The sequence below is a fragment of the Hyposmocoma kahamanoa genome, unplaced genomic scaffold (genome assembly GCF_003589595.1).
Source record: "Hyposmocoma kahamanoa isolate Upper Pololo Valley unplaced genomic scaffold, ASM358959v1 215, whole genome shotgun sequence".
Taxonomy (NCBI): Eukaryota; Metazoa; Arthropoda; class Insecta; order Lepidoptera; family Cosmopterigidae; genus Hyposmocoma; species Hyposmocoma kahamanoa.
In genome coordinates, this window is record NW_020653736.1 from 1,247,259 (window position 1) to 1,266,794 (window position 19,536).

A 19,536-nucleotide genomic window follows, 5' to 3' on the forward strand; every position below is an offset into this window, starting at 1 on the left:
TTAGTTTTAGAGTTATTCCGCTAAAACGAATTTGGTACTTTTAATGCTCAAAATTCAACATCTCCTGTCGCATGTCACGCGAACTTCAGGCATATATTTGTTTCACAAATTTGGGCGGAGCCAACGTCAAAACTTTTTTGGCATGCTCCCTCCTAAATATAGCAAAAAATATATAAATATACCTACTGTGCGTATTTAGGTATAATTATATGTACTAATATACATGTAGGTATACTATATCGTTATTTATTATTTGATAAAATATAATGTTAATTATTGTTTGTCTATACAATTCAAATTTTGCTATTGGCACGCTACGTATCGCGCTCTGATTAGTTTTTCTATATTTCAAAGGTTGTCTGGATGAGAACCCTCTTAGCGATAAGGCCGCCTTTGCCCACATTAGTTTTAAGCTGTCTATGTACTGTTTTTGTTCCTGTGTGTGAACAGTAAAGTGTATATCTATCTATCTATCTAAAAGTCAAAGAATAAAACTTGTTGTTAATGATAGTAACATAAGTTCTGGGAGGGTGTTAGTATTTTACGATAACCTATATAATTCATATGTTAAATATATGTCATGTTAAATAGTAAGAGTCGTTACACACTGCAACTTTCAGCAGCGATTGCATCGATACACTTGCGATTTATAGGCGATTGCATCGATGCAATCGCGCGCCTCCATCTATACAAACGCGCGACTGCATCTATACAAACGCACGACTGCATCGATACAAACGCGCGATTGCATCGATACAAACGCGACGCGCGATTCTTCTTCTACTTCAAGTGCCTCTCCATTATTGAAGGTCAGCAGTCAGTTTTCTATATCTTTCTTTGTCCAGAGCTAACCTGAACAGTGTTGTGCCACGGTCTTGATGACGGTCCACTCTCTGATGTTACGAAGCTATGACGTGTGTAAAGGTAGACGATTAGTGACTGCATCGCGTTTGCATCACGAGTAAAAGTCGCCATGTGTAACAGCTCTAATATTGCATAACATACATCAACTGTGTTATATGAAAGTATGTGCATCAAACTATGAAATGCCTACAAGGGCGTGTTGACCTTGCCAGAGTGTTCTCTTAATTCAAAATTGCTTCTATAATCTTTCTCAGGACCTATAATCGACTTCGCTGACGAGTATTACTTCGAAGCTGAGGAAATCAACTTAATTAGCGGTGTTGTCAAACCCTTCCAAGTATGGTAAGTGTAACGTTTTATCGCCCTTCAAAAAAAGACTATTTACAAAAGTACTAACTCAATTTATTTGTATTTCATATAGAAATGTTGCTAACTTCTCTTAATTAGACGCAACCATTGTCCCGCTAGGACTCCACCACCACTCTTATAATAAGGCTGGCTGATTTCGGAGCAACAGACTAACACTATATCTTTCAAGGATGCAATTCGTAAGTTTCGACCTTTCTGGTAGGCACTGCCGACCAAGTAGATCAAGCATTGACTTGGCAGCAACACATTGACCATTTTTGTGGAAAACTGGCGAAAGCATGCGTTGCCTTAAGTCGTATCTCTGCGACACTTACAAAAGTCAGAGTTCATGCATGCTATTTTGTCTCCGTGCAACCGGTATTAGAATATGGCATATAATTTTGGGGAAACGCGGCGGATTGACGAACGTGCTTTCCGACTGCAGAGACGTACAATACGGGCCGTGACGCGTATTTCTAATGAAGAGTGCACACGGTCGTACTTTGTGTCCTTGGGGGTACCGACGCTTCCCTGTCTGCTGATACTCCAGACAGCCATGTATGCACGTCAGCACTTGCGTCAGAACGCACAGAGATGCGACAATGAGTGGTACACACTGCAATATCGAAGCCGCCTTTGCGGTAATCTTCACCGGTAAAGTCGTTTTAAACCAAAAATAAATATTTTCAACAAGCACATAAGGTACGCTGGTTCATTCCATGGCTTAGTTGGCATAGCGTTAGAAGACGTTGGTTCGAATCCAGCCGGATCGACGGAATTTTTTCTAAAAAATAATAATTATATGAATGTTGACATTGTAATTAAACTGTTCACGAATAAAAAAGAATCCGTTAATAGGTTTTCAATAATTATCCTTGCAGGTATAGCGCAGAACAGAATAAAACACGTGTAGACCTGTACGATGGTACCGTTAGTAGGTATTACTACGGAATCGGTGATGAATCTTACGCAGAATACAACGGCGACGACGAGGCGGACACCTTGATCTACATGGTAAAGTTTAAATAAAGGAAATGAAACTATTTTTCCGGATTTAAATCGCGTATATTTGTTTTTTCAAACAAACCGACGTTTCGGGCCCTTTATTGAAAAACAAATATACGCGATTTAAATCCGGAAAAATAGTTCTATTTCCTATGTGTAACAATCGCGAAAACCTAAGAACTCGAAAAGTTTAAATAAGCCTAAACATACATAATATAGCTCTACATTCTTAAGGATGACACTTTCAAGATTTGCCTTCAAATATTGATAAAATATTTACGGATTATGAAGGTAATTACGCGGTTTACAGCTTTATCTTGAGCTACAGGATGAAGGTGGTAAGTTTGATGACCGTGACCATGTTCGCATAGATACCCTGGATGCTATTTATGGAAACGTTGCGTGTTTAATTAAGAATTTGGAAAATAGTTGAACATTGGTCTTGGTCAGGGCGTTTTTTTATAAAATTGTAACTTTTTTTTTATTAAAAAAAGACGAACTCAAAAGTTCTTGGAATTATATCTATTTGCCAAGTTTTATTGAAATCGGTTACCGGAAAGTGCGCGAAACCGGATCCATCCCCTAGTCAACTTTATGTCACAGGGCGACGGGCGAGTGGCAGTGCCACAATTTAAAGCTCAGAGTGCCACTGCAATTGTCGTTTATCACCAGGCGTACGACTTGCTATAATCACCCGTCACTTGATATAATAAAAAAATGTGGAAGGCAATGTTTCGTGAGAATCCTTGAAATATCCACAACATAGGAGGGTGAAAGACATCGTTCAATTCCATCGCACTCTCCGTGATATACTCAGTGGGAAACCGATAGCAGGCAATTTCACGGCGTTGTTTCAGGCTCTGCAGCTTTGCCTCTACTGATTCCGAGTCAAAGTGGCCAGTTGGTGCATAGAACTACAATATTAAGAATAATACTTTTAACGATTGCCCGAAAAACATGGATACGAAATCTACGGATTATGACAGTAATTATATGGCATACATATAAAAAATAAAAATAAATAAAATAAAAATCATTTATTTCGAACCGTAGTCCATAGTATTAGTAACAAGTAACCTTATATACTATGTTAGTAACAGCATATTTATGACAGAATTATCTGTAATAAACAAAAGGAAACAAGGCACCACTACGGCACATAATGATTGTACGTGACAGCGGTGTCCTTAGTTATGTGAACGCGCGTCCAGTGCTGCATTACAGCACTGTCCACGTGCAGTCTATCTGCTACTGTCCGCAGGAGACCGTTGGAGCTGCCCCGCACCCTCTGTAACAGGGATGTGATACGTTTTCTGATGATGGCAGAAAAGCTATCAATCTCAGACGTGGCTAGCATCCCTGAAGCACTACAGTAACGTGGAAGCCCCATCAGCGCCCTGAAAGCATTGTTATATTGCGTACGCAGAGCCCTGTATGCACCCTGAGTATAATTCAACCACAGGCTGCACGTGTACAGAGAATTACAATAAGCTCTAAACAGTGTGACTTTAACTTCATTAGTACAACGCGCAAACCTCCGAGAAAGCAAATTAGCTCGAATGGATCTTTAAGTCTTTTTTCCATAATATCAAGTATCGGGACGAATAAGTCTTACTCTTCATGGTTATATGACAACAGTTACAGTGCCACTCAGAGCTTTAAATTGCAAAGGTCTAAGGGGCATTGTCATTGCGCCCGTCACCCTGAGACATAAGTTGACAAGTCCCATGTGCCTGTAATTTAACCAGCACCTCTCTTCAAAACCGGTACAATAATACTGACATTACTGATTGGCGGCAGAAATAGATAAAGGAGCTCCTAATAAATAACTTTTTAAGGCCTGCTTTAGAAACGTTACTACAAGATCAAGGTTGCGAATTTGATGACCGTACAGATATTCTGGATTCTATATGAAGACGGGGTTCTATTTATAATTTAGGAAATAACTAAACTGTACTCCTGGTCAGGGTGTTATTTGTTATTTCTGACTGTTACATAATGAAAAGCAATAAAATACGAGCGTGAATACGAGTGTTTTAATGATTAATTATGTACAGTTACATACACTGCTTTATCTATACACATAATATAAGCTCTCTGTGATGTGTTCAGGAACCGCATGTTACGACTGGCGAAATGGCGGCAAATAAAAACTTTTCTCACGCATGTCACACAACCGTAGTTTTTATTTAATTCATAGACAAACTAGAGTCGGCCCCAACTATCATATCGTTCGATATCAAGTAACGTGTGAAATTTGTCACAAAATTGTTTGCTATTGACATTTCATTTTGAATAAAACTTCATCTCAACTGATATTAGAATTGAGGTCGAATCAAATTGTTTTGTTTTTCAGAGAAGTTCGAAATTAGAATGTAGTAATACAATCGAATTCGATGGTAATGTTATGCAATAATAACTTTTTTACAGATAAGAAGTTTGTTCTAACAAAACAGTTTATCTATAAGCTGGTCGTAATTTGCGGTTTTTGAACAGATCATAGACTATTCCATCGTCTAAGGCAGGGGTTCCCAAACTTATTCTGTCTACTTTGAGAATAAATTATTTTTTAGCGCTCTAATTTTTTCACATAGTTACAAACCACTATAACTTCAAATTAAATTAATTATTGTGAGCTATATTAGCGGAGATTAAACATTCATTCTAAACGAGACTTTTACTATAACCCGCAAGTTAACTTGAGACCTGAGCGCAGTAGGTAGTACACTACGGCGTTCAGGTCTCAAGTTAACTCTTACGGGCTACATCTGCCAATGAGAATGATTATTGAAACGCAACTTTATAGTATTCAGACAGAGTATCTTTTATTCAAAATAAAAGAAACATAATCGATTCTAATATAAAAACGAATGTTTAATAAGTTTGTTGATATCAGGTTCCAATTTACTCAAGAACAATCGCAAGTCACCACGTCCGGTAACATGCAAACGATTTCTCTTTTTAGTAAGCAGCGTTGTCACAGCTCTAAAACCACGTTCACACAAATATGACGATGGGAATGCTATCAAGCCAAAATTCTTGGTAGCCATTTCTGAACTTGATTTTTATTTCCTCGTTCGTTGTCAATTCTATAAGTTCTTCTTCCAGCTGAGGTGATATTGCTGTGTTGACATATGAAAACGGATCCAACACCCAGTCTGGTATTTCCAAGTTCAAATTGTCCTGATATCGTTCGGTGAAATCAATGTGGAGGTTTTCCAAATGTTGGCAGTAGGCAAACAAGTCGTCGTTACTGCACGATACTGATAAATTCGGAAAATTGTGAAACTCACGTCTGCCCATATTCTTTTTGTGTAGAAGCAGTTTGGCTGCGAAAGCAGCAACGACATTTTTTGTTTTAATTAAATTTAGTTCATTGCCTTGAAGTTGGAGATTCATGTCGTTGAACAATTTATACAGGTCTGTCATGTAAGCTATATCATTCTTTGATGTTATGAGCTTGTTGCGCAATTCTGTATCTTTAGTTTCCAAGAACTCTATCACAGAGTCAAACAGGTTGTAAAATCGAGTCAGACAATTGCCTGTAGATCGCCAACGAACTTCAGTATGAAACAACAAACGGTTGAAATCTTCGTCATTAGTAACACAAAGCTGATAAAATAATCTATCATTCAAAGAGCTGTTACGGATTTTATTATACTTTGATGACATATTGCCAATGATTGAAATAGTCGTTCACTTAAATTTCTAACAACCAAATCTGTCCATGAATAATGCAATGTACAGCAAGGACATCTGGAATTTTATTTTTTAAGTTCGCTATGAAGCCTTTATGGCACCCATATCAACTGATGTAATATTTTCCAAGGGAATCTCTTTCTCATCACAAAACTTTTCCAATGTATTGAATATGGTTTCGCCTTTTGTATCGGTCTCTAAATTTCTAGCAAACAATAGTTCGTCACATATTTTCTCATCTTTAATAAACCTCACGTAAGACAGCAACAATTCTTCATTAGTTGGTAAAGTGGACTCATCGAGCTGAATTGAGAATTGACTAGTCCTCAGATGATTGCACAATGATTCTTCAATGTTTTCAGCCATTTCATCAATTCGTCTTTCGTCAAAGGAATTTTTCGGATAATATCTGCGGCCGGTTTATGAAGCACAGTAGTTATTACTTCCTTCATTGCTGGCAAAATTAACCCTTCTCCGATGTTGTGTGGTTTGCCTTTTTGAGCAATTAACAAAGAGATATTGTACGAAGCTCGAAGCCCGTCGTCATCTTGCTTAGCAGCCGCCGAAAAGAGTTTTGCTACACTTGGCTGAGTATTATGCTTCTTCTTTAGGTCTTGAAAATATGCTACAATTTGTCTTTCTTATCTGGATGCATTTTATTCAAATGATGTTGCAGTCTTGAAGGCTTCATTGCTTCATTCGAAAATGTTTTTAGACATAGAAGGCACAAAGGCGACGATGGGTTTGTGGGATTTTCAATGAATCCGAATTTAATATATTCCGCACAGTTTTGCCGTCTCTTCTTTTTTACTTCCGACATTGTTTTGTTTTGAGAAATATGTAAGTAAGTGTTGAATTTAAGTATGCTTATCTATTACGCGCGAAACCGCAAATGAAAATAAAATAAATATTACGTTGTTTAAATGGGATTGCATAAGCAGCACGCACCGACAGGAATAAGATAAACATGCATAAACTAGTTTATCTCATTCGACGCTCAATCGTACTCAACAAGTAAGAACAAGTATTCTATGAACCAGCCGATTGATACAGGAATGCACAAATCGGGTTACTTAACAAAAACTTGTTAAAACATGATTGCCCGCGGTCTATTATCTACGAAAGTTACCTATCTAGGAATACTAATAACTATTGAAATGCGAAACTGTGTCTGTTGTCTTTTTATTTGTTTGTTTGTGTCTACTTTCATTTCAAAACGGAGCGACCGACATGATTTTTATTTTATTTATTCATTAAAATAGGACAGATATATGAACTACACGGAGAGAAATATCGAACAGAGTTAGTTTGAGCAATCTCTTAATTAATATTAGTTGACGTTCACAAGTTGTAGTCGAGAGTCGAGAGCTCAGTCGGTGTCTAAGAGTCTTCCTAGATGAAATTACAAATCTCCCCCTAAGCCTCTACACAACGCACCCATTTTTGGCCTGCAGCACCCACAAGGGGGCGTTAGCGACCACTTTGGAAAAGGCTGGTCTAAGGTGTAGATAAAATCTTTATTATTTAGTGCCTAGGTATGTAATATACGTAATAATTCCCTTATCGTTATTGAGGCCATTAATGTGGTATAGAAAATTCACTAGTTGGTCCGTATGTGCATTTTATATTTCTTTTTATCGTCAGATTAACCCAGTTTACAATGAAGAACTTGAAAATGTATCCGAAACATGCAACGTTGATAAAGACAAAGTTGACGACGTGGAATTCTTGCCGAGGTTGAGTGATTTCAAATACCAAGGTAAGTACAATTTGTATGAGTTCAGGCTTTTATGTTGTTTTTGTCTTCTGTACTGTAAAATGTACAAGTATATACTTCCTAGATATCTGTAAACTGAGTAGGTTTTTCGTCACAAACGCATCGAACACATTAGGGCGAGTTGTCATTATGTCGTGACGACAGAAAGTCGTGCAGTTTAAAGAGTCGTGACTTGCATATTTAAATGAAGTTGTTCACATGTAGTAAAACACGATTAACCGTCATTCATGACTTTTTTGTCGTTACGACGACAGGCTGTCATGATTATGGGATGAGATAGAATGACAGTCAGATAAAAATGTGACAACAGATAATCGTAGCTTCAAACGATTTTGTCGTGCAAACGACAACGCGGCTGCCATGAATCGATGAATTGTCACGATCTAGTAACAACACCTAGACACGACAGTCATTCAACGATAAAATAACACGACAGATAGTCGTGACTGTGTGTCGTGCGTGATATTTTTTTTGTGTTAATAATTTATTTTCTTCAAGCATTATTTTGTCCAATTTTGACCATAAATTAAATAATTGAATGATAAAAAAATTATATCACTTATTATGCTTCTTAATGTTAATAAATAAATAAATTTTATATAATTAATGACACAGCTTGTATACGAGATTAATAATTAATTAGTTACTATCATTGTAGTGTCCTTACAGGGTTCATGTGCTGGAATACAATTATGTAACACCTCTGTTAATCCACATGATACAATGAATTATGAATAGTCGTGATATGGGAACAGGTTAGACGCGACAATCGTCCAACGATAAATCCAACGTCACGACATATGGGAACGTGCCCTAGCGGTAAAGTCGTTTTGCTATAAGAACATTAGCAGCACCTTTAGTGAAGCGTATCTGCAATAGAAGTCGTCAGTGTATTTTTCCGTCATAACTTTAAACTCCACGACGGCGTGAAAACCCGTACAAAGTCGTGTAAAGTAACGCGGCTTGTATGTACTTAAGGCTCATTTAGATGGAGAGAGTTTCTCGTCTCGAACATACGATTATCGAAAGGATATAAAAAACTTTCCTCGTCTAAACATTCGCGATTATCGACCGTCCACGTGAGCAATAATCGCCTCGCCTTTGAATATTGAACGTCTCCGTGTAAACAGAACTCGAAAGCAAAAATCGTATTTCGAGTTTCTGTGCCAGCCGTTTCTACCACGAGTGCAGTGCGCGAGGGTGTTTTGATTATCACTGCTTTTCTAAGACAAGAATTAATGAAACGAGAACGAAAAAAAATTTGGATTAAGAAATGTTATAAAATTTGAAAAAAATTAGTAAAAAAATGTATATTTCTCTACAATACAATGAACTTAATATTATCAGCAGTTCCAAATTTGAATGATTTTTGCGTCATTTCGATATGTCCATAGTCAATACCGCAGTAATCACTGAACTAGAATGGCGATTCTCGCACTCAAAACGAATCGAACCGATTTGTACGATAATCGTATGAACTTGAAAAAATGTCATATGAGATCGAGTTTACACAAGTCGAAAACTCGTAAGCAAGAATCTCCTTACTACATATTTCTCTGTGTAAACAGTCGAGGAGGCGATTAAGTTGCTTGCGAATCTCGTATGACATAATCGTAGGCGAGTTTTAGTTCTTGCCTGAATGTAAACATTATGATACGATAATCTTATGGCGATTATTGCTTATGATAATCGCCTACGAGTTTTCGTCACGAAGCGTGCGAGAAACTCTCTCCATCTAAATGGGCCTTTATGCACACACTCTCATAATCTCGCAGTACATGCGTTGCATGACGTGGGTCGCACATGACATTAGCGGGCTTTATAAGTCACCATATCGCGATACAGCAATCATTAAACGCGCGTGTAAAGACGTTGGAAGGAAAATCGCGCGCGCAATCACACACTCCAACGTGAAACTCACGCGGTTTATACAGTGTGTTGATTTGAATTCTCGCCATATTTAAGAAATTAATAATAGAAATGCTAAATCATCTAAAATATTAAAAAAATATTCTGTTCAATATTCGGGCTAATTGTATCTAATAATTATTAATACAAAGATCGAACGCTCAGAAAAAATCCTTCGATCCAGCCGAATTCGAACCGACGTCTTCTAGCTTATCGTGGCAGACGCTATACCAACTAAGCCACGGAACGAACCAGCGAACCTCACGAATTTTTCTACGTGCTTGCGTCGTGTCTTTGTATTAATTAAGTTTTCGAATATTCATAATTTTAGAGTAATAACAATGTTGTCGTCCATGAATAATAATTCAGATAATAAAATATAACAGCTAATGATAACTTCTAAATCTTATATATATATACAGGGCAATGTCGTGTCCAATTTGTATTTGTGAAAATTCAGTTGTAATTTGCTTACCTTTGAAATAAAGATAATTTGAATTTTGAACCCACGGAGGTGTATGATGATACTGTTTGCCAGTTTAAAAACCCTAATAAATTATTCACTGTATATGACATTTGCAGGTAGCTATGTTCTCAACGGTAGGGACGTCCAGGAATGGGTGAAGCCCTCGAGGAATTCTGGTGCCCAGAAATTTGATGAGGAATTGGTGTTGTATGAAGATGATGGCATTGCTATACCCATACGGTAAGCAGACACAATCCGAGTCCAATTTTGAAAAAAGTGCCGTTTAACCTGAAATAGAACTAATTAGAAATAGACTTCAAGGTGAAGGTAAACATTTTCATGTCGCAAAACTTCCATGTTATCCCTGATCATGAGACCAAAGAGGAAAATTATGATTTAAATGTTCATGTTTAAGTGTTGAAATTGAATTGGTACACCTACCCTACAGAGGTCCCGGGTTGAATTCCTGGGCCGGGAGAAATATTTGTATGGCCTACACTTGGTATGGTATGGTGTAATTAGCTGATGTCCGCAACTTGACGTCTAAGCGCCTATTTTGCGTATAGTGGGTGAAGGGTACTACTCGTGCCATCCAAGCTCCTCCAAAAATCCCAGCACTCTTCTGGGTTTTTCGAAGACTTCGGGGAGCGACCTCGGCACTCCAAGGTATTTTGCCCTGTAGTTGGCAAAATATCTTGTATTTGGTGTAGGATGTGGGCGGCGGTTTCCTCCCCCTCCACGCATGCTCTGCATAGAGGGCTGTCCGTGATACCTAGATTGAAAAGGTGTTTATTAAATGGACCATGACCTGAGCGGCAGTTAGAAAGCGCAGCTCTTTCCTTTTGCGGTTAAGAAATTTACGAGATAGACGTTAGATAGGCGTTAAGCATGGGGAGTGCTTCCCTAGCCTGTCTAAAAACCGTAAAGGGTTGTCCAGGTCTTATTAAGAATAGTTTGTGTATAGTTGCTCTTGATCCACTGTGGTGTTACGTGGTTGTACGTACATACCTCCGTGAGTGCTTTGTGGCGTTCATGGATAAGTCCTGAGTTTATGTCATAGCCACCCAGTGCTTGAAGTACTGACATGCTGTCGGAGAGTATACGAATGGATGGCCTACATTTATTTCTCAAATGAATTTGGGTATAATATGTGGTTGTCTACGTGTGTGTCCATGGCACCCGCGATACAAGTTTCCCTAGTGCGGGGCTTTGAATGTGTGCGTTATTTATTGATAAGTTCTGGTATTTTTTTCTGATTAACTTATTTTTAGTTAATACCTCTGTCCATTACAGCCATACGATAAAGAAATTCAGTCGTCGAGATGGCTCCCCGAAGGCGCATATCGTCATAAATTACTACAACTACAATAAAAACATTTCTATCGAGGATCTTGAGTTGCCCAAGGGTAAGTGATATCATCATGTCAATTATACACTCCTAATCTTCAAGGGGGATCTACTATGAGCGCCACTCCCGGTTGCAAATTTCAGTAAATCAGCGATCTAAGGAATTCATGGCGCCTTTGGTTACTTATCAGTAGCCGGAAATGACATTTTCCTGAAATAACGTATGTTCGAATTTCCATAACCTCGAAAAATTTCGAGAGGACAACGTTTTTTCTTTTAAACCTAACTTATCCGAACCTAACCGTGTCTTTGCGATAAACATCCAACATGTCCTGAAAGAACAATGGTTTCGTTATAATTCGGTTTTCGATGTAATGAAAATTCGAACAATCGTTATTTCGGAAAAAAACTCGTGTTTGTGATAGGCTACCCTTATTAATGGTTAAATCTGAAACAGAATCAAATTTCTTTAAAATATAATAGCTTGTTAATTGCCTACATTATACAGTTCCGAAATTAATTTATTAGTGACGTCACATTTTAGAGCAGCCGTACAGGCTACACTATAGGTTCCAAGACCACTACCACAAAAAATAATTGAAAACACGTATTTTTTATATCCACTTAACACAAAAAATCATAAGCAAAAAATTTGTAGTATATAGTATATAGATAATTCAGGTTTTTTTTTCGAAAGCGGTAGCACTCGCCAGATTTAGATGCCGAAATCATAAACAAACAAAGTCTCCTTTGTTGTTTATGATAAACAAATAATCATTAAAAAGTAGGAGTAGATGTTAATGTAAAGAGACTATTAAAAAGTGACACTTTCAACGCAGTTACTGTCTTTCCTGTCATGACCGAAATGGTCATAGGAAGTCACAAGTGTATTCTGCTATCGTTGGTCGTATTAGAAACTGCTAAGTTCCATCCAGGATAGAAGCATTTAAAGGTATGTAAAGACACGCGGGACTTGTGGGCTGTGTGGTGTGTGTGGGATCTTTGTGGTTTAAAGTGGCACTGCAATTTTTATAGTGTTCCTGAGATCTTCGTGTCTCTGAATGGTACTGTAACAGTGAGCGTCCGATTTTTATCTGTTCCGAATCCGAGAAATAACGGTCTGAAATGTCACAGGGATCATTTTATCTTTACGTGTAGTACAAACGTATTTTCTTGGATTGGAATCGGACTTAGTGCACAAGCGACATCCGAAGCGAGGTCGAGTTTTTTAGATTTGTGTAGTCTCGCATTCGGAACAACGAATGCAGTATGCATACGCGCTTATGGGTAGGCGTGTCGCTCACCAACAAGCTCACGAATTGTTCGTCCTTTCGTTTGATAACAAGAAAAAAGCTCCCTACTACTGACTTTAAATAACTGTAATAATAATAATAAAATTGTTTATTGAATAACTTATTGTACAAATGAATAACTAAAAACTAATTATGCGAATAAATATAAAATATAACACATATACCTGAACTAGGAGAATCCTGTATTTCAGGTAAGAAGTATTAATTATACAGGTGAATATATGATTAATTTATAAACAAAAAGCAATTAAACAATAAATAGTAAATCATATAAGTACCTATACGCTTAAATTAGACAACCTTTATTTCGGGATAATTAATAAATTCTCTGTATCATTTTGAAGGAATTCTTGGAGAAATTTCTTAACCTTTATGTACCAGAAATGATATATGGCCAATTTGGCGTTTAATTTATTGTACAAAATTGGACCAAGAACACAAAAAATCTGGAATAAATACATATTTTGATGATACAATTTTGGGGCAGACAATATCTTTCCGTCTTTTGTTAGTGTTTTCAGTACTATATGGGAGTGCAATGTGCTGTTTGAGAACAGTGGACTTAATGAATAATTGCCTTACAGTTAGTTCCTTACACGACTTATACAGAAGGTAAGTGAGGTAAAGGAAAGGGCGGAAAGTAGAAACTTTTAGAACCGCTCGCTGGGCTCTCTCAATGGTTAGTAATGAAGTTTTAGAAAAATACCACCCCAACATGTAATGCAATATGTAATAATTGATTCACATATGGCATAATAAACTTGCCTGATTATTTTAAACACATACATTAGCATACGGATTCGACCGCTTAGTGCTTCGATATGGTTCTCAAAAGAGAGGTTATCATCTATTATAACACCTAAATACTTTATCTTGTTAGTAATGGCAATGTGCAAAAACACTTGCACAGGTTGTTAGTAGTATCCTTACAATGGTAAGCATAAAGTTGTGTGTTAGTTATAACAGACTTTGGTTTTCGCATATAGAACTGCATGAAACTAGTTTTATCCGTGTTTAGTGTTAATGAATGCTGCTGGAGCCAGTTATTTACGACATTGAATCCTCGCTGAGCATACTCATAGACTTCCTTATCAGAGTTAGCAGAAAAAAGCAGCACGGTATCATCGGCACAGGATATGATCTTCCCACCATCTAATTCTAGATTACAAAGGTCATTAATGTAGATCAGAAATAGAGTAGTAGTACTGTCGCGTTGATTGACGAATCGAAAAACAATGTTCAGCCAAAAAACATTGCTTGTCGCTTTTATAATAAGATTCCGATTGATATTCAAAATTTGCCATTTACGAGGTTTAAAACTATAGTGAAACAAAAACTTTATACTAAAGATATTCAGTTTCTGCGAACCTACTTGGATGACAAAAATCTGTGGTAGTCACCCGTTTAGCTCTTCCAGGTATTCTCGATCTAAGATGTTTAAATTAAATATTGTAATGATAAATATATTCAAATGTATATTTACAAAGCACAACCCCTAGAGTCTCTTGCTCATTCTTCTCATGAGAATCTGCCTTACGAATGAGCAGTAGAGTTTAATCAGTATGAGGATTTCAAGTGTAATTTGCTTACCTATGAAATAAAGATTATTTGACTTTACTTTGACTTTGACCTTGAATAAGAATGAACAGTGGCTTCTTGAACATTTACAGACTTGGGCTTCATATCACTTCGAGCGAGATGCATCTCAAACTCTTCTCCTATAATCATCGGCATGTTTGGTGATACCTTCTTGAACGACCAAGATCACTGACTGCTTTTTATTGATTATGACTTAATTGTAGCCATAGTTGTAACTTCTTCTAGGAGATTTAAAATTTGAGATCCTTATCGAGACATTAATTCCAATTGTTTCAGGTGCTGAATGTGACACCTTCGACTATGATTTCCATAAAGCAATCAAGTTTCTGCATCCGACAATACCTAGCGACGTCGAAAGTGCCTTCAAAAAGTAATTTACATTTTGAATTATTGTACGAAACTTTTTCCAATTTCATGAACATTCAACAAACGTCCATTAGAAATCGTCTTAATTTGTGACTGAATGCGCATGGCTTAAATGTGAAGAACAACGCTGGCACACCTTTAGAATATCATCCCACCTTGAATTTCGACAACTGTGTAGAGATATTACAGCGCCTTTCGACGGATGTACCACGGCAGTGCTCTGAAGAATTGTACAATTTTATCCCGCCCTCTGCAGTCACCGTTTCACAAAGTTATATTTATTCTATCGCGAACTAAAAGGTTTGATGGTACCTTTATTTATCGCATAGTTGACAAATGGAACTCTCAGTGCACATTCCGTCTGTCCTCCGTGTAAGATATGAGGTACTTCAAACGACGCGTGCGTAGGGATCTTGTAGGCATGCATTATGGAGTTGGTTACAAACGCACTAACAAGCACTTGCTTTATTGTCGGCCCATTTATATTCTACTGCTGGACATAGACGCCGAAGGGTATCGACAATAATAGGTACTGCTGTTTCAGGTACAAGAAGCATCACAATAGGAAGTATAACGATGAAGAGCATGAAACGAGAAGAGACATTTTCAAGGCTAATTGGGAGTAAGTATACTTTACCTAAATACACACATCAAAAGTGTCTAGGGATCAAGTACGTTTAAGAGTATTGCTGCAATTAGGGTTAATTATATTAACTTTTTTGTATCGCTATTGATACTTTTTAGTGAGTTTTAACATTTAAATAAGGAATATTGTTTAAAATTCGATAATAAGAAGAAAATCGATTGTCAATGTGGTTTTGTATAAAAATGAGTTATAGCGTTTTGACAAAATCATTACAATATCTGCATCGGAACCGAAACAATTTACATTATTATGGAGAGACGACATCATTTAACCCGAGAAGTGATGATGCGAGCTGTCGGAATGTTGGAAGCTGGTTCCAGGCAACGTGCTGTGGCTTTCACTCTTAACACTACACAGAGCGTCATAAGTCGCCTCTGGACGCGCTATCGCATGACGGGCAGCGTGGCCGAGCGACATGGAGGACGATCTCGCATCACGACTCGCAGACAGGACCGGTATATCCAAAATACTGCTCGACGGAATCGTACCATGACCGCCATGATGTTGGTTACGAGGCTCCACAGCTCCACAGGCTTGCTAATAAGCGATCAAACAATCCGAAATCGTTTACGTGAAGTGGGTCTGCGATCCCGAAGGCCGCTCAGAGTTCCACCTATTGCACCCTGCAATCGCAGGACCCGTTTACGATGGGCTCGCGAACACAGAAACTGGGAGGAAGAAGACTGGCGCTATGTGTGCTTTTCGGATGAATCCCGCTTCGGTATGAGACCGGATACAAGACGTACTCGAGTTTGGAGAACATCTGGACGTCATGAACGTTTGAGATATTGTCAGGAAGTTCATCCATATGGTGGGGGAACAATAATGATATGGGCCGGTATTTGGATCGGCGGAAGAACCGATCTCATTTGGATCAAGGGTAACCTCAATGCTCAAGTTTACGCAGAGAGGATTGTTTCAGATGTTATCATCCCCTTGCGAGGCCAGTTGGGTGATTCATTTCAACTAATGCATGACAACGCACGTCCACACACGGCTAGAGTCGTAACACGCATTCTTGCCGAAGCTCGTATCAACGTTCTGCCGTGGCCTGCTCAATCGCCAGACCTCAATCCAATTGAGCACGCATGGGATATGCTTCAAAGAAGAGCTGTGCCGAGTATGCATACCGTACATACTCTACAACAATATTTTGACTTGTTACAAAACACATGGGCGGCCATTCCTCAAAGTTATTTTGATGAACTCATCTTAAGCATGCCAAATCGCTGTAATTGTGTGATTCGTGTTAATGGTGGAAATACAGATTATGAATTTTCTTATCTTTACAATAAAAATGAGCAAAATCATCATTTTCGCCATTTTTTTTGTCATTTAATTGACGCCGTTAATTTGAGTTTTTTCCCACAATTTGCAAAAACATAAATTTTAGTTTATTTTAATTAAATATAGGGGTAAGCGGTTAAATAAAACATAAGCATTAAAGTAAGAAGTCGTCCTGGAAGACTGGATTTGGTAAATATTGCTTAAATAATTTTTATTTCAAAAATATTCACTTGATCCCTAGACACTTTTGATGTGTGTAGTTACTACGTTTTTGTAAAGGAAAGTTGTGTGTACCTCGTAAACTACAGAAGATAACATAAACACATTTCTAATAGCTATGTAACTTGTTACCATCGAGTATATAACCAGAAATAGAGACGAAATGTCATTTAATTTCTTTGAAAATTATTCTGCCAAATGATTACGATGACAACTGCGCTTCAAAACTGATATAAGGCACATTTTCCTGGTGAGTTGCCAAGGATGGAGCGCCCTTATTACGTCTCAATTTCTGGTTATATTCTCGATGCTTATTGCATATCTGTTATACTTCACAAGTAACAATGGACATGTATAAATAATTGATTTACAGATTTGTCAACGAACATAACAGCAAGAGTCTTGGATACGTTCTAGAAGTCAACAAATTTGCTGACAAGAGAGATGACGAGTTGAGCTATCTAACTGGCATTCGTTCATTTGGTGATGAACCAATCAAGTCACACAAGGGGCCCAAACGACCAATCAAAACACACAAGGGATCTGATGGATCCCCAATCAAGACTCGTGGCGGTCCTGATGGTCCAATAAAAAGATCCCCTTATACCGAAGAAGAACTGCCTGAAAACTTTGATTTGAGAATATTAGGAGTTGTTTCACCAGTAAAAGGTATAACGCACACACTCATAGTCACGAACTAGGGAAACCCTGTATCGCGAGTGCCATGGACACACACATAGACAACCACAAAATACACCCAAACTCACGAGATAAATGAATGTAGGGCATACAAATATTTTTCCCGGACCGAGAATTATGTATATTTTTACTGTGATGCCACAGTTATGATACCAGTCTCCTTAAACTTTTCTCTGAGAGAAACTCGAGAACCTAAACGGTACACGGAATATTTGTATATCTGCCGCTTAACCCCACATGAGAATCCCGTAGGACATTATACTATGGAAGTAAGTAAACTTGTCTAGCAGTACTAACATCGGTAAACTCACGTATTCTGCAGACTGTGTATGCAGCGGTGCTTAATCTGCTGACCAGGGAAGATATATGTGGAAACCATTGAAGTTTACTATCTAAAGTTAAGGGTTTCTATATTTGTTGTAGACCAATCTCATTGCGGATCATGCTGGGCTTTTGCAGCAGCAGCCACTTTGGAAGGAGCGATTGCATATTCCAATGGAGGACGAATTTTGGACTTGAGTGAACAGTCGCTTATAGACTGTGCTTGGGAGTACGTATTAAATTTATTTCCATCTAACTGTATTTGAAAGAGCGTTGATCTGCAGATGGTGTGCTTCACTGTCCAGGCGCCTGTCAATCTGATTTGTCGTAATGAAAACAATATCGATAAATCGCATTTTGGTATATTTTTCTAAAATAAATGTAAATGTTTTTGTATGTACATATCTTTAACCCTAATCAAACGAACCCGTTCAATAACGTTAGATTTGCTTCAAAAACCTTCCAGAAATGCATGATCTAAACATAAACCTGTGAATCCATTTAATTTTACGATCAGAACTGGCACCGATAAATCCTTATCACTGCCACGGTTCTGAAGTGCATCTGCCATATTTGCTGAAGCTCGCGTCGACAGTTTCATGGCACTCTTACGGAAGAAGTCGGCGTCTTTATTAAACAGAATACGTGGCAGCAGCAACGGCCTATTGAAGACTACCGCGGATAGGAGTGAGTGCCCCGTGATGCGGCACTTAATAGCAACCACAAAATCCGTAGTAGAATTTAAGTACTAACCTAATTATAACCTATTTTTGTTACTAACACTTCATGGATCCCCGTTGTCTGTAATAAAGATTTATTGTTATTATTATTATGCAATTACTTCAGCCATTTGTAAACTGATTTTGAGGATTTTTTAAATTGGAATGAGGAAACCTCAGTATTGGTCCCATTTAAATTGGAATAAAATATTTCATCGCTAAGGTTGGCAAACTAGGGGATAATTTCGGTTTCGAGCACTTTTCGGTAACCGATTTTAATAAAACTTGGCAAATTGACGTCATTCCTCGAACTTTTGATGTCGATTTCATTATGGACTACCAGCGCTTAGATAATGTATATATAATTCTGATTTATAAGCTTAGTCTAGAATAGAAAAAATATTTTATTACCAATGTTATTTCTAGTTACGACTGCAGAGGATGTCAGGGTTCGGCGGCCATAAACACTGTGTTTGAGTTTGTGGAAAATTATGGAATCCCTACTGATGACGAATATGGGCCTTATTTGGAAGAGGTAAATTAATCACGAAAATCGTTTACAAATAGAAAAAAAACTACAAGTCAGCAATGGTTAGCAGAAGAAGGTACTGTTGTACTGATGTGTTTTTTTATGGTATCAAGTGACGGGATGAACAAGACGTGGGCTTGGTGTTAAGCGACACGTCTGTCCATAACAGTGCAACTCAGAGCTTTAAATCGCAAAGATCTGAGGTACACTGTCACTACGCCCGTCGCCCTGAGACATGTACCATGTGCCTGTAATGTCACCAGCACCCAGTAATGCTTACATTACTGCTTGGCGGCAGAAATAGGTAAGGTAGCAGTGTTTTCTAGACAAACTCTTTTACAAGGTATCCGAGACCATAACTGCCTCCATGGCCGAACGGTTACCATGCCACGCAGAGGTACCAGGTTGGAGAAATATTTGTATG

General features: G+C 37.9%; 1 protein-coding gene across 1 annotated transcript; it reads left to right on the top strand.

Annotated features, from left to right (window-relative positions):
• Nucleotides 1-878: 878 nt before the first annotated feature.
• Nucleotides 879-19,127, top strand: LOC113227731 (counting factor associated protein D-like). Its single transcript, XM_026460718.1, has 11 exons — nt 879-924; nt 1,119-1,206; nt 2,094-2,226; nt 7,561-7,675; nt 10,184-10,307; nt 11,361-11,473; nt 14,603-14,696; nt 15,237-15,314; nt 17,218-17,513; nt 17,967-18,093; nt 19,010-19,127. Exons 1-11 carry the CDS (start codon nt 879-881, stop codon nt 19,125-19,127), a joined length of 1,332 nt encoding a protein of 443 aa, XP_026316503.1.
• The last annotated feature ends 409 nt before the right edge of the window (nt 19,128-19,536 follow it).

Coding starts and splice junctions, on each gene's coding strand:
- LOC113227731 (XM_026460718.1), top strand. CDS start 879: ATGACGGTCCACTCTCTGATGTTACGAAGCTATGACGTGTGTAAAG. Junction 11,474..14,602: donor GGATCTTGAGTTGCCCAAGG/GTAAGTGATATC, acceptor CAATTGTTTCAG/GTGCTGAATGTGACACCTTC. Junction 17,514..17,966: donor AGTTGTTTCACCAGTAAAAG/GTATAACGCACA, acceptor TATTTGTTGTAG/ACCAATCTCATTGCGGATCA.